The sequence below is a fragment of the Hemitrygon akajei genome, chromosome 32, assembly GCF_048418815.1.
Source record: "Hemitrygon akajei chromosome 32, sHemAka1.3, whole genome shotgun sequence".
In the NCBI taxonomy this organism is placed as follows: domain Eukaryota; kingdom Metazoa; phylum Chordata; class Chondrichthyes; order Myliobatiformes; family Dasyatidae; genus Hemitrygon; species Hemitrygon akajei.
In genome coordinates this window covers 8,324,878-8,341,002 of record NC_133155.1, presented here as the reverse complement: position 1 = coordinate 8,341,002, position 16,125 = coordinate 8,324,878, and the positions used below count along the sequence as shown (strand labels likewise).

General features: G+C 44.2%; 1 protein-coding gene across 1 annotated transcript in view; it reads left to right on the top strand.

The window, feature by feature from the left end:
• LOC140719703 (sodium-dependent lysophosphatidylcholine symporter 1-like) overlaps window positions 1-16,125 on the top strand; it is a 71,273-nt gene that overhangs the window by 32,416 nt on the left and 22,732 nt on the right. Inside the window, exons 4-7 of the mRNA XM_073034511.1 lie at window positions 838-970; window positions 4,124-4,202; window positions 7,591-7,757; window positions 7,913-8,003. Coding sequence (XP_072890612.1) covers window positions 838-970; window positions 4,124-4,202; window positions 7,591-7,757; window positions 7,913-8,003 — 470 coding nt within the window. The remainder of the gene's footprint in view (window positions 1-837; window positions 971-4,123; window positions 4,203-7,590; window positions 7,758-7,912; window positions 8,004-16,125) is intronic.

The following is a 16,125-nucleotide window of genomic DNA, read 5'->3' as shown; positions in this document are numbered from 1 at the left end:
TACACAAACCACTCTGTCTGATATCAACAGTCTTTCCACAATCAAAGTCACTTAGATCTCATTTCTTCCCTATTCTGATGGTTCGTCTGAACAACAACTGATCCTCTTGACCATGTCTACATGCTTTTCTGCATTGAGTTGCTGCCACATGATTGGCTGATTAAATATTTGCATTAATGAGCAGGTGTACTTAAAATGTGGCCGCTGACTGTAGAGGCTGACTTGAGTAACTTCTGTGTGTCCCCCAACCAATAAAGTCCTCTTGACTATTGCTGCAGAGAGTTACAATAGTCACGGAAGGCAGCGTGGCTGTTTTGTAGGATGACAGGGTGGAGATGCGTCTCTACCAAAGGAGAATTAAGGCGCTCCTTCCCCCCCCCCCCCCCCATTAGCCTGCTGGTCTGCCTTGGGCAAGGTGTAGCACCTGCTTAGCAACCCCACCCCACCCCCCCCCACCATCATATCAGGGTCATCTGAAGCCATGGGAGTGGGTGGTGGATGGTTATATGAGCAGCTAGTGCATGTCACATGTCATGGTTACACGACCACTGACGCCAGGCAGACAACCTCTGAAGAGTATTGGTAATGGCTGGGGTCACCCGCCTTGTAAAGACACTGCCCAGAAGAAGGCGACGGCAAAGCACTTCTGCGGGAAAAATTTACCAAGAACAATCATGGTCATGGAAAGACCATGATCGACCCGAACCAGCACAAAATGAACAAACATTGGTAAACGTACCACTCGGGATCTGAGCCAACAATAAAATATTAGTTCAATAGAACAGGAGGTAAGTTTTAATTGAAATAAAATAGTATTTTTCATTGTTCTTTTTCCAGGATTGTTTGCTCTACACCATTTGCAGTGGTCTCTTACTTCCTCCTATGGTATGTGCCAGATGGAAACGTAACAGAGGTTGGAAAAATCTTTTGGTACCTGATCTTCTATTGCATGTTCCAGTCTCTGCAGACAGTAAGTACTTGATTATGAAGGCCGCTTTAACTCAATTGTTCAGTGACACGTGAATCAAAAAATTAATTTGAACGTAATTTACTTATTGAGATACAGCGTAGAATAGGCCCTTCCAGCCCTTTGAGCCGCACCCAGCAAGCCCCCGATTTAATCCTAACCTAATCACGGGACAACTTACAATGACAAATTATCCTAGCAACTGGTACGTCTTTGCATTATGGGGAGAAAAGCACACACTCCTTGCAGGTCGTGGCGGGATTTGAACCCTGGTCACCAATACTGTAAAGCCTCGTGCTAACCACTACGCACCCCAGGCGGAATGTTATTCCAACTCTTCTGATAATCAGGCTGGGTTAAGGTTTTTCTGTGAACTGCAGAACACGCTACAGAAAAAAAATCTCAGCTTCATCCATAAAGGTCACTCGATATATACTGGTGTCTGTTATTTAGGGGGGTAAAGGGGAGGGGTGACAGATAGGCTGACCGATGCCATTTTTAAGGTTTCGCGTTCAGCATATATGAAGCTGAAACCGATCCAGTTTAATCCATTATTCAGCGTCAGAGTTATTCCACGGCTAATTCCAGAAATGCCAGTATGGATCTGAACATTCAGAACCCGCAGCATCATAATTTTTGACATGGGTATGTGTCCAGACCTCATTTTCCCAACTGATTGGTCTGGCTGGCCATTTGTTATCTTTGGATCGCCGCCATGCAACTTTTGGGAAAATTACACCCATTTTTATGGGGAAAAAACATGATTCGGTGCTTCTGTGTGAATAATGTTTCCTGTAAGTAATGTTTCCTATTGTGAGAAAACAGCCTTGTCCAGACATTGAAAAAGCCTATTGGAGTGTCTTCTCTGGAAACGGCTCTCTTTACGTGGGTTAGGCGGATTGGTTTCATTTGCGACAATGTCTCACTAGTTCTTTAACGGCAACATCTTTGGTAAGTGCAAAGTTCATACCTGTCCCGGCTATCAATAATTTTGTGTGCATTACACCCCCTCCCCCCAATTTCTTTCTAACATTCAGCCCACAATGTTGTGACAAAGCAGCTCAAAAACAAATCAAAACCCCCCACACACTAATCCCTCTTACCTACACCATGTCCATATCCCTCCATCCTCACATCCATGTGCCTATCTGAATATCTCTTATAAGCCTCTAGTGTATTTGCCTCTTCCACCATAGTGCACTCTCTGAGTAAAAAAAACCTTATCCAAAGTTCAAGTTCATAGTAAAATTTATTATCAGAGTGCATACATGACAGCACATAGAATCCTGAGATTCTTTTTCTGCAGGCGTACTTAGCAAATGGTCCTACCCCTTCCCGGCTTCAATGCACGTCCTCTGGATACCTCATGTGGGTTCTGTGTTTGATATTTAATACAGTGACTCACTGGTGGCAGGGCCCAGCTCAGCAGTTTTCCATCTCATATCAGCCTCTCTGGACTGTATGCCAAATGAGTTGACCTTGAGTACAGACACTCACCTCAATTTAAAAACAGCTAGGACATCTCACTAGCAGAAACTGTAGTGCAGTGTATTTTGCATGTAGCAAGTTCTCTCCTCAATTAATTCATGACTTTTAATGAGTATTGTTCAAGTCTCATTTGATTGCCCCCACAGCCCAGTCCCACAGCTTCAGACCCCCTCCATAAGACTTAGGAGCAGAATCTGGCCCATCGATCCTACTCTGCCATTTCATCATGGCTGATCACTTTCTCTCTCAGCCCCCCCCCCCCCCAATCTCCTGCTTTCTCCCGTATCACTTCATGCCCTGACTAATCAAGAAACTATCAGCCTCGGCCTTAAATGTGCCCAATATAGCCAGCCACCTGTGGCAACGAATTCCACAGATTCACCACTCTTTGGTTGAACAAACTCCTCCTCATCTCCGTTCTGAAAGGACGCCCCTCTATTCTGAGGCTGCGTCCTCTGTGCCAGTCTCGGCCATGTTCTCTTCTTGTTGTTGCCGTTGGGAAGAAGGTCCTTAGATCCCACACCACTGGGTTCAGGAACAGTTATTACCCTTCAACCATCAGGCACCTGAACCAGTGCAGATAACTTCACTCACTTCAACACTGAATTGATTCCGCAACCTATGGACTCAATTTCAAGGACTCTACAACACATGTTCTCAGTATTAATTATTATATTTTGTTGTCTTTTGCACATTGTTTGTCCATCTTTGTGTGTAGTTTTTCCTTGATACTGGTGTATTTCTCTGTATTGACTGTGAATGCCTGTAAGAAAATGAATCGCATGATAGCACATGGTGACATATGCATACTTTGGTAATAAATTTGAACTTTCATCTTTTGCGAATGCTGAAGATTAGTGTTCCCCTAAGTTTTTTTGACTTGTTTTCCCATGACGTGGTTCCATCACCTTAGTTCATCTTTATTTGTATTTTTGTCACCTGGTTGTAGGTGAGCTGGGCGCCACAGTAGCGTAGTGTGTAGTAGTGTAGCACAATGCTATTACAGCTCAGTGTGTCAGAGTTCAGAGTTCAATTGTGACATTATCTATCAAGGAGTCTGTAGGTCCTCTCCGTGGAATGCATGGATTTCCTCTGGGTGCTCCGGTTTCCTGCCACACTTCAAAGACGTACCGATTAGTAGGTTAATTGGTCATTGTAAATTGTCCCATGATTACTTACTGCCCATTATGCCACTGGCATTTAGGGCAGCAAGGTAGGTCCTCCATCTCTGTCTGTCCTTGGCCACCCAGATGTAGAAGGATCCTTCACTGCTGTTTCTGTAACAGTTTTGTTTGACCAGTCAGGGTTGTTAGCCCTGAGCTGAACCCCCGAACCTGGAGGACCGGTTGACCACTCTTAGTCTGGCCTCTGCCCTTTGACCTGCTTGGCATGGGTGACCCTACCGAGGACCTGACTCTAGCCAACACAGCTCACCAGGTCATTGAGGCGCACAAGCCTCCTAACCAATACAAGGTTGTGGTTCTCTTGGAGGGTCCCGTGATTAGGCTAGGGTTAAATAGGTGGTTGCTGGATGCTGCGTCTCAAAGGGCCAGATGGGCCTTTTCTGCACTGTATCTCAAAATGTGACATCAAAATTCCAATGATTAAAAATCATCATATGTATAGTAGGCTTCTGTTTGTAAATAAATTACTCACTTTCTTTCCTAGTGCTTCCATGTTCCCTACTCTGCACTTACGATGTTCATAAGCACAGACCAGAAGGAAAGGGATTCTGCAACTGCCTATCGTGAGTAAACTGTTCCTGTGGGTTTTTAGTTGTTGAGTCAGACGCCTGCTGGTTTTCCTAACAGGAGTCTGATTCATTGGGGCATGTGTTTGTAACTGCAGCTATTAATACCCACAAGAGACAAGTTAGGAATCACTGAATCATTACAGTGTGGAAGGTAGGAATCTGATATGTTGAGTCCATTCTGTCTTTTAGTTTCGTTGTTTCATATGGCATGAGCTGGGGTTGGCTCAATCTTCGTCCACAGCTGCTCCAACATGGGTGGCTCTGAGTTGGCATCGCCTGTTAGAGCCCTCAAAGCACACCAGCCTCCACACGAACCTTACTAAAACTATCAAACTGTCAGGCTCTTGAACCAAAGGGGAGAACTTCACTCAACTTCAGTTGGCCCATCATTAAAATGATCCCACAACCAATGGACTCAATTTCAAGGAGTCGCATTGATTATTATGATTTCTTTCTTTTTGTATTTGCACAGTTTGTTGTCTTTTGCCCAAGTCCCTGCGGTCTTTCATAGTTTCTGTTACGATTATTGTTCCATAGATTTAAGAAAATGAAATGCTTGTAAGAAAATGAATCTCAGTGTAATTTGATAATATATTAATTTTGAACTTTGCATCTATTTAGCACCCTTTCACTGATGATCATTTTCAATTCCTTTTTGAGAGACACCGTTTTAATCTAATTTCCCTTTTGTAAGCAGTAGGTTCCAGATGAGCCGATCTGCTGTACAAGTAAAGAAAAATATGTTTTTTTACATAGACAGTGCTCTTGTCGATCACTAGACCTTCCCACTAACTTGAAAAGACTAACCTTGCATACTATTGAACCATGAGTTTGAATTTCCTCTCAGTGTTTATTCTCTTCCTGGTATTGATTTAACCAAATACCAGACTCTCTGGAGCACCTCATGGTAAAGCTCTCTGTTGCTTTTTACATAACTGATTGAGAAAATAAGTTGTGACTAAAACTGGTCGTACTTGCCCTATATCAACATCAGATTCCCACCTGTATTATCAACCACTTTTTCAGCCTGTCCTGCAAGGACTTGTATCCTCAGATATCTTGGTTCCTGAACCCGCTTTGGAATTCCATCCTGTGGACTATGTTGTCCTTTTATGCTTTTCTAACCAAAATGACACCATATATTTCACTTCCTCTGATTTTGAGTCTGTAATCCAGCAATGTTCATAATTATTTTTAGCAAAAGTACACTATTCCAGAACATATTTGTCCTTAATGGTTTATTTTGAGGTAAGGATACAATTATCACTGCACTGTAGATCTTGCACTTCTCAGTTACTTTCCTGCAGATCTATGACATGGTTCGCCTGTTTTTTTTAATTGGTTGATTGATTGAAATGGAATAAGCCTTTCAAGTTACACCACCCAACAATCCCCTGAATTAATCTTGGATTAATCATGGGACATTTTACAATGATCAATTAATCTACTAACTGGTATGTTTTTGGACTATGGGAGGAAACCCACACATTCTACGAGGATATACAAACTCCATACAGGCAGTGGCGGGTTTGAACCCGGGTCACCGGTACTGTAAAGCATTGTGCTAACCACTACGCCCCTCTATCACGTTAGTTCATCTTTGTGTTTTTGTCCATTGGGTCATAGATGCTATTTAAGCATCAAAATTCCAATAATAAAAGTCACCATATGTTTATAAAGCTTCTGTTTATAAATAAATTACTTTTGTCGTCAAGGACATACAAACAGAAAGGTGCCGGAAAAGGGCCAGTAACATCATGAAGGATCCCACCCACCCTGCTCATGGACTGTCTGTCCCACTCCCATCAGGGAGGAGGCTACATAGCATTCATGACAGGTCCACCAGACTCACAAACAGTTACTTTCCCCAAGCAGTGAGGCTGATCAACACTTCCACCCACTAACTCTACCACTATATTATTTCCCATCAATCACCTTACGTACAACCCAGTGTCACTTTATGGACATACAATCAATCGATGTATATAAACTATTTTATGCATTTATATTTATTGTGTGTGTTACTGTGTTCTTTATCTTTGTATTTTATTTTGGGCCTCATCGGATCCAGAGTAACAATTAATTTGTTCTCTCTACACTTGTGTACAGGACATGACACTAAACGATCTGGAATGTAATTCACCCATGTTCCCCATTCTACCCTCAGTCCATAGCCTGTAGTGTGAGGACTCCTGTAGTTTGCCTTTATCTCTAACCATATGGATACAGTATTTAATCACTTTGAGTAGCCTGCTGATTCAACATCTAAATAAAACAATGTACTTCATATAAAAATTAGGAATAGAAAAATTAAAAACCAGCAGAATCCACCAGGGCGTGATCCAATTATTTTTAAATCCTGGTTGTTCTCCTAAAAGTGCTTTCACTTCCTCCGTGAGACGTGGAAATATTTTATATTCAGTGCTTCTGTTTTAATGCCAGTGGTTTTTGTGATGCATTTATTTCTAAGGCTAAAGTACTATTCTGGATTTTTAAAGGGCATTGGTGATGGTGGAGGTAAGGGTGGTGGGTGGAGATACGTCTCTGCCAAAGGAGATGGAAGGTGCTCCTCCCCTCTGCTAGCCTGCAGGTCACCCTTGGGAAAGGTGTAGCACCTGCTTAGTCCCCCGATCAGGGCCATGGGAGCAGGTGGTAGATGGTCGTATGGGCAGCTGGCGCATATCACAAGGCCTGGTTATGCGACCACTGACGCCAGGCAGACAATCTCTGAAGAGTGTTGATAATGGCTGGGGTCACCCGTCTTGTAAAGACACTGCCCAGAAAAAGTCAATGCTGAACCACTTTTTGCAGAAAAGCTTGCCAAGAATAACCATGGTCATGGAATGATCGTCTACATCATGCATCGTGAGCGAACTGGCGATAGTGAATGATGTAACATGAACAAAGTCACTGGAGAGACACCAAAGCTAGTGGATACAGAAGTGTTTTATTCAACCACGATGAGACACTCTTGGAGGTAGAGGCCTGTTCGACCCAATATTACATGGCATTTTACGTGCTAAAGATCAAAGGACAATTCTAGAGTTACAATATATCTACAACGCTTCCTTTGAATTGCATATAACTTTCACAACTGCTTCTTCACCCTCACACTCCAGACACACAAAATGAATGATGAACTAGTGTGCACAGCTTCAGGAAACTATTATCCAGGACTGCATTTTAAATTTAATCTACAGTCCACATTCGGGTCTAAAGTTTGGTTGCTGAAGTAATTATTTTGCTATATATCCTAACTCCATAATACGACCTGACTGGGTACTCTAGAGAATTAATTGTGAGTTTGCAACCAGTCAGGTCTTGTATTCAGAGTGGGAGGGTGATGCTGTAAAGTTAGTGATTGGTGCATCTTGCGTTGCAGGTATGACAGTGGAGGTGCTGGGAACAGTCTTGGGAACAGCAATACAAGGCCAGATTGTCGGCGGAGCAGATTCTCCGTGTATTCATAAAAATGACATTAACAGTTCAATATCTAGAATTGACATCAATAGCACTCAGTACAACTCCAACACTTCCATCACCCAATTGGTACGTACTCATGGTTTTGGTTTTTAAAGTTCAGTTGAAGTTGATGCCATTGTGTTTCAAATTTGTATGTGTACAAAGCAGAAACTTGATTTGCATTTCTTATTGCCTTTCTGGAATATTCCATGACTGATGTGTACACATTATCCCTTGTGCAGAAAAGAGCCTACATGTTGGCAGCTGGAGTCATTGGTGGTGTGTACATTCTGTGTGCCATTATCTTATTTGCTGGAGTCCAGGAAAAAGATGGTAATTATTGCCTGTTTATAAATAGAAACATATCGTCACTATAGTGAAACAGAAGAAGTAGATTTTTGCATTTGTATTTCAAAGTGAAATTCCACTACATACAGCCACAGACACTTTACATTCCATCAGCAGCTGTGGGTTTAAGTGCACGGCAGGGACTTTCACCAAATCTCTGGATAGACTTTCCTACGTGCTGTGTGGAGTGATAGACTTGGAGCTGCGACTTTTTTCAAATGAAGTTAGACTGCGGCCCTGCTCATTTCCATATGCAAATTTAATAAAGGATTGGAAATGATAAGCACACGAGATTATGCAGATGCTGGAAAACTTGAGCAACACACACGCACACACACAGTTCTGGGGGATCTCAGCAGGTCAGGCAGTATCGATGTGTTGTTGCCCATTATACCGCCAGCCTTTAGAGGAGCAATGAAGGCCCTCCATCTCTGGTGCTGTTCAGGGCTTCCCTCACTGTGTCAGTAGCTAACTCTCGAGGCAGCATCTATGGAGGGGAATATACAGTCAATGTATCAGGCCAAGACCCTTCATCAGGACTGGAAAGGAAGGGGGTCCTCTCTGGCTTCCATCACCATCTTTTCCAGCCCTGATGCAGGGTCTTGGCCTGAAATGCCGACTGTTTAATCCTCCCCGTAGATGCTGAGTTCCTGCAGCACTTTTGCATGTGTTAACCAAGGGCAGGGTCATTATCTCAGATCTCCAGCCCGCCTATTTAGTGTATTCAAATTTAAGGTTATAATTATGTTGATGGATGTGGAACCTCTCTGAGGGGGGCCCACAAGACCACCTAGCTCACAACACCAACTACAGAACTGTTTTCCTAACTGTAAGGTGCTTACAGTGGGCTGCAATTGTTAAAGATGCTATGCTGTCGCTGTGCTTTTATATAGAGGGATACTACTGATTGGAAGAGAGGTGGTGACAGTGATGTTGGGGAGACTGCTTTTCCCAGAGTGTAGGGAATCTGTGGAATTTTTTTAGGAAGCATCAGAGGCTTCCTTGTTAGATATATTTAAGACACGGTTAGTTAGATTGTTACATAGCAGGGAAGTTCAGGGTTGCGGGGAAAAGGCAGGTAGGTGGACCTGAGCCTGCAGCCAGATCAGTCGTGATGTTATTGAATGTCGGCACAGTCTCAATGGGCCAGAATGCCGACTCCTGTTTCTACTTCTTGTTCTTATCAACTATTTATAGATTTGTAATTCACTAGTAAGCCTCCAGGACTAGGCAGTGGACCCAATGGTTATTTAAAGCAGGAGTTCCCAACCTGGGGTCCATGGACCCCTTGTGTAATGGTGTTGGTCCATGGCATCAAAATGGTTGGAAACCCCTGATTTAAAGGCTTGTTTTTTTTCTTCCTTTCTAATATTCTTTGCCATAACAATTTTTTTCTTCCTGCCTGTCCACTCCTCTGAATCTGAATGGCATCAAGTTAGGAAAAGGGGAAGTACAACGAGATCTAGGTGTCCTTGTTCATCAGTCAGTGAAAGCAAGCATGCAGGTACAGCAGGCAGTGAAGAAAGCTAATGGCATGTTGGCCTTCATAACAAGGGGAGTTGAGTATAGGAGCAAAGAGGTCCTTCTGCAGTTGTACAGGGCCTTGGTGAGACCACACCTGGAGTATTGTGTTCAGTTTTGGTCTCCAAGTTTGAGGAAGGACATTCTTGCTATTGAGGGAGTGCAACGTAGGTTCACGAGGTTGATTCCCGGGATGGTGGGACTGTCATATGTTGAAAGATTGGAGCGACTGGGCTTGTATACACTGGAATTTAGAAGGACGAGAGGGGATCTGATTGAAACATGTAAGATTATTAAGGGATTGGATATACGCTAGAGGAAGGAAACATGTTCCCGATGCTGGGGGAGTCCAGAACCAGAGGCCACAGTTTAAGAATAAGGGGTAGGCCGTTTAGAACGTAGTTCAGGAAAAACTTTTTCACCCAGAGAGTTGTAGATCTATGGTATGCTCTGCCTCAGAAGGCCGAGGAGGCCAGTTCTCTGGATGCTTTCAAGAAAGAGTTAGATAGAGCTCTTAAAGACAGCGGAGTCAAGGGATATGGGGAGAAGGCAGGAACGGGGTACTGATTGTGGATGATCAGATGTGATCACATTAAATGGTGGTGCTGGCTTGAAGGGCTGAATGGCCTACTCCTACAGCCATTGTCTATTGTCAATTGACCCACCTCTCACCCCCAGCCCCCGTTTATCTCTCTCTCCCCTCCACCACCCTTCCACTTTCCTTCACCAATCAACTCCCTTCCTTTGAGTACTTGTGATCCCTGCTGGCTCCATTCAACCATAATCAAGAATATCTAAAAGGTGTTCTGAAATCTCCATGGCACGTTCGTATAAGTCAGCAGAACATGTTCCTTGGGGTGCAGATCTCGGACAATCTCACCTGGTCCAGGGACACCACTGGGATTGTGAAACGAGCCCAGCAGAGATTGCACTTTCTGAGGAAGCTTAAACAAGCATCACTCCCCACTAACATCTTAACTACATTCTACAGAGGAGTGGTTGAGAGTGTGCTGACCTTTTGCATCACAACCTGGTACTCCAGCTGCAGTGCTGCCGACAAAAAAGCCTTGCAGAGGGTGGTTAGGGGAGCAGAGAAGGTTATTGGGGTCTCCCTACCTTCTGTCCAAGACCTTTCAGAGTCGATGCCTCCAGAAGACACGGTACATCATTAAAGACCCCTCACACCCTCTCCATGAACTGTTCGTTCTTCTGCCATCAGGTAAACGTTACAGGAGCATCAAAACTAAAACCACAAGGCTACTAAACAGCTTCCTCCCACAGGCAGTCAGACTGCTAAATAGCTGCTCTACCTGACTCTGCTTTGGACACTTTTAACTTGCACTGGACACTTATAACTTGTTTTTAACTGACATGTGGTTGTTGTGTTTTACTATTTATTGTTATGTTTATTATTTAGTGTTGCGTTTATTATGTTATGATTGCACTGCTCCTGGGAAACGCTGTCTCATTCTGCCCTGCAGAGCTGATGTACGGTTAGAATGACAATAAAGTTTTTGAATCTTGAATCTTGAATCTTAAAGATGTACAAATGCTGTTTCAGAGGTCTCTTGTGCAAGGAAGTAAAAGAGCACCAAAGATGCAGGTATAAATACTCAGAAAAGCTGCTGCATCTGTGTAGTGTTAACTTGCCTGGTTGGTGGTCTTTCATGTACAGTTGGAATGAATGGCTAGCAGAAGTAACAGGGATGATAAACATGTAGGCTTGAATCCTACGTAGTCATGACCTGCCATATGGCTGCCTCCATTGCTGTAAGCTTCAATGATTCAGAGGAAGAATTTTGAGTTCAGTTCATTGAGCACAGAGAGCCACGGCAGCTAGTTCTCACTCCGTCTCTCATAACGCTCCTTGGAGTGAAAATCCCCAATGAGGTTAAAGCAGCAAGCGGAGCGCTGGAAGAACTCTGCAGGTGTTCGGCCCATGGAAGAGGGAAGAGTGGATGTGATAAGGAGATGGAGGAGGAAAGAGTGGAGATGATAGGCTGATGGAGGAGTGAATGTGATAGGCTGATGGAGGAAGGAAGAATGGAGATGATAGGCCGACGGAGGAGGGAAGAGTGGATGTGATAGGTTGATGGAGGAAAGAAGAGTGGATGTGATAGGCTGATGGAGGAAGGAAGAGTGGATGTGATAGGCCAATGGAGGAGGAAGTGGTGACAGAGACCGGGTGATGATAGGTGGGGGCACCAAAACCTGCAGATGTTGGAATCCAACAGGAAGGAAGCTGGAACATGGAATCAAATAATGGAGGTGGCATGGGCAGATGGGTCCAGTGTGGTTGATGGGCAAAGAAGGGGTGAGAGCTGGGGCCCTTGGGGGAGAAATTTGGTGGTTCAGGAATAGAGAAAATGGGTAAAGGTAAAGATCTTCCCAAAGATTGATTTTAGTTGTCACATGGGTTACAGAGTGCAGATACATCCTTCCCTCTGCTTGCCTGCAAGTCACTCTTGGGCAAGGTGTAGCACCTGCTTAGCCCCCAATCACGGTCACATGAAGCCATGGGAGCAGGTGGTGGATGGTTGTATGAGCAACTGGTGCACATCCCAAGTCCTGGTTATGTGACCACTGACACCAGGCAGATAATCTGTGAAGAATATTGATGTTGTGAAGACACTGCCCAGAAGAAGGCAATGGCAAAGCACTTCTATAGAAAAACTTGCCAAGAACTGCCATGGTTGTGGGAACATGTTCACCTGCATCGCATAAAAATGATGATAATAGCATCAAAACATTGAGAAAGGTACAGTGACGTGTGCCAAGGATCTGCTGGACTTCCCGCCGGCGTCACCACGCTCCCGGAGTCAACAGAGCATGCCCACAGCCCACTAACTCCAACTCACAAGTTGTTGGAATGTGGGAGGAAACCAGATCACCCAAAGGAAATCCACATGGTCACAGAGAGACACAGCAGCAGGAAGTGAATCCCAGTCTTATAGCTGGCACTGTCAAGTGCGCTGCTAACTACCACACTACCATACCACCCCACGGGGTAGGGGGGATTCCAGCATCTGCAATCTCTTGTATCTCCAATGCAGAGCTGCTGAGATAGAAAGATTTGGATTATTTTCAAACATGCCCAACGTTGCTGCCCAGCTGTAGCCTGTGGTGAAATTGTTTTCACTATGAGTAAAAATGAGGATTGATCAATCATAACTTCCCAGTTCTAGCTCTGTCAGCATTATAATTGGAGTGGAGTGTTCCGATCTCAGCTGCTGGCTGGTGACAGTGAAGGATGCATTCCTGAATAGGACCATTCAGCCCATAGTGTCCATGCTAGAACATCAGGCTCAAACCACCAGGTTCAAGAACAGTTACTACCCCTCAACCATCAGGCTCTTGAATAAAAGGCAATAACTACACTCACTTGTCCCATCATTGAAATGTTCCCACAATCAGCAATCTCATTTTAAGGACTGTTTATCTCATTATTTCACGTTCTCATTATTTATTGCTATTTATTTATATTTGCATTTGCACAGTTTGTTGTCTTCTGCACTCTGGTTGATCTTTCATTGATCCTGGTATAGTTACTATTCTATAGATTTGCTGAGTATGCCCACAGGAAAATTAATCTCGGTGTTGTATATGGGGACGTATGTGCTCTTTGATAATGGTACTGACCTGGAATTTTAGTACTTTGAAAGAGGTTGGAAACATCCTAGTCACCTGCTATTCCCTCTCCTACTTCAGGAGTGAATCTAACTCTTGTGTAACAACATCCGTGACGTTCTGCAAGGTTGAAAATGAGACTGCAGTAGTTTTCATTCAGTAACTTTGGTTCCTGGACATGGTGACAGTCCTTTTGAATTCTTTGGTGAAGACATGGAGTTCTATTTCCTTCCAAAATGAACACACACTGTTCAACTCCTGATACTTGAGCAGCGTCGATCAAGGCAACATAAAACATTTCTCCTCACGTGGTTCTCCTTAATTCTTACTTCAGTTGGTCAACAGACTTAGCTTTCAAGGAAAATTGCAAGGTAACTGTTCATATCAAAATGTGACACTGTCTTGTACAAAAGATTAAAGAAGCAGAAAGAGTACAATTCCTTCAGCATTCAGACCACTCCAGAAAGAGGACAAACACATTGATTCTTGTGCAGCTTAATTTGGTTACCCACTGCGAAGCCTGGGATGTACACTGAGCTAAAGAAGCTCCCCTTTTTTATTTCAAAATGAAGAACAAAATGGATGATGTTGGACGTGATCCCACCAGCATTGTTCCCAGGCAGCCCAATTTTCTGAGTTAGTGGCATGAAGAAAATCTGAACACAAGAGATTCTGCAGGTGCCTGAAATCTAGAACATCACGCACAAAATGTTGGAGGAACTCAGAAGGTCAGACAGCATCTATGGAAATTAATAAACAGTCGCCGTTTTGGGCCGAGGCCCCTTTCTCAGGACTGATTGAGGGTCTCAGCCCGAAGCATTGACGATTTATTTTTCCTGCCTTATAGTTTGTTCACATCCAAGTTCATGAAAGACTTTTTTGTAGCTGCTACTGTGTACTTGGCACAAAGTTCGAAGTACATTTATTATCAAAGTACATACATGTCACCATACACAACCCTGAGATTCATTTTCCTGCGGGCACACTCAACAAATCCATTAACCATAATAGAATCAGTGAAAGACTGCATCCAGCAGGGTGGACAACCAGTGTGCAAATGACGACAAACTGTGCAAATATAAAAGGATAGAAAAAAAGGGCAATAATAATAAATAAATAAGCAAGAGATATCGAGAACATGAGATGAAGAGTCTTTGAAAGTGATCCATGGGTTCTGGGAGCTGTCCAGTGAGGGGGTAAGCGAAGTTGTCCCCTCTGGTTCAGGAGCCCGATAGTTGTGGGGTATTAACTGTTTCTAAACCTGGTGGTGTGAGTCCTGAGGCTTCTGTACCTTCTTCCTGAGGGCATCAACAAGAAGAGAGCACGACCTGTGTGGTTGGAGTCCCTGATAATGGATGCTGCTCTTCTGCGACAATGCTCCATGTAGATGGGACCCTTGCTGGGAAGGACTTTACCCGTGATAGACTGGGCTCTATCCACTACTGTTCTGTGGGATTTTCCATTCAAAGGCATTGGTGTTTCTATACCAGACACGGCAACAGGTGATGCAGTTCGAGTGGCTATTTGGGGTCTAATTCAGTTCAGTGATATTGGCACTGCATGGGGAACCCATGGGCCAATGCTGTGATTCATTAGGCTCAACCTGGCAGTTCCTGAATTGGTATCCGTGGCATAATTTAGTCTGAGAAGGTACTTGCCGTGCCAGGAACACTTATCTATTAATACTTTTAATAAAGAAGAGCTAGTCAAATAAAGCATAGGTTCTACACCTTATTTGACTGGGTATTCTTTATTATAAGTATGACACTGTAGAACATTGTCAGTGAAGGTTACGAGTGCCGCGCTATAATTGTACACGTTGTTGCTATTTCTATCTGAAACAGAAGTATGATATTGTTTGCCCTCGCTACTGATCTTTTCTTGGTTGTTGAGACAGGACTGAGCAAGTAGCTAAATGGTTCCACTTCCTCTTGTACTGAATGTCAAAACATCAAACAGGACTTGTGAGTGAGGTCTAGGAGCAGAATCAGATCGTCCGGCCCAACTAGTCTGCTCAGCCGTTCAGTCAGGGGCGACTGCAGAATCTTTGTTTCTGGCTGCTCTCAATAGGCTCAGGGCCTTAAGCCGCAGGGCTTCCTGCTGTACAGCCGCCAGGGGAGAGGCGTCTGAGCCGGTGCACGCCACTTGGGGGGGGGGGGGGGGGGGCTTGGGGAGAGGCATGGTGCAGTTTGATCTACTGAGGATTTCACATGGACTGAAGGGTCTGGACTGTATACATATGCATTTGTGTGGTTGTGTTTTCACTGTTAGTCTGTATGTGCGAGGACTGGGCCTCAAGTTGCGGTGTCACCTGTCGGAGGATAGGCCCAGTGCACTCTACTGTGGTCAACAGATAATCTCGGTGAGCTGTAGGGTCTGGACTATATTCATGCATATTCTGTGTCGTTGTATTAGTAACCCAAATGGGTTTGTTGTCTTGTATGTGCGAGGACTGGGCCTCAAGATGCGGTGTCGCCTGTCGGAGGATAGGCCCAGTGCATTCTACTGTGGTCAACAGATAATCTCGGTGGGTTGTTGGGTCTGGACTATATTCATGCATATTCTGTGTCGTTGTATTAGTAACCCAAATGGGTTTGTTGTCTTGTATGTGCGAGGACTCTGGGCCTCAAGATGCAGGGTTGTCGGGGGGCGGGGCGGGGGCCGCATTGGGAACTTTTTATTCCATGATTGTGATACTATGTGTGACTGAACCCAACAACCTGCACTTTAAGTTTACCCAGTGACTCGGCCTCCACAGCCGTCTGTGGCAATGAATTCCACAGATTCACCGCTCGCTGGCTAAGTACAGGAAGGTAGCAGAACAAGTGGCAGGCACTGACAGCACGTTAGCCAAGAGTGTTGGTGGGTTACTGAGAAACATGTCGATAAGATTCTTACAACATGTCACAGATTACAATCATTTCAGCTATTGTTTCGATAAACAAATCATTCTTCCAGG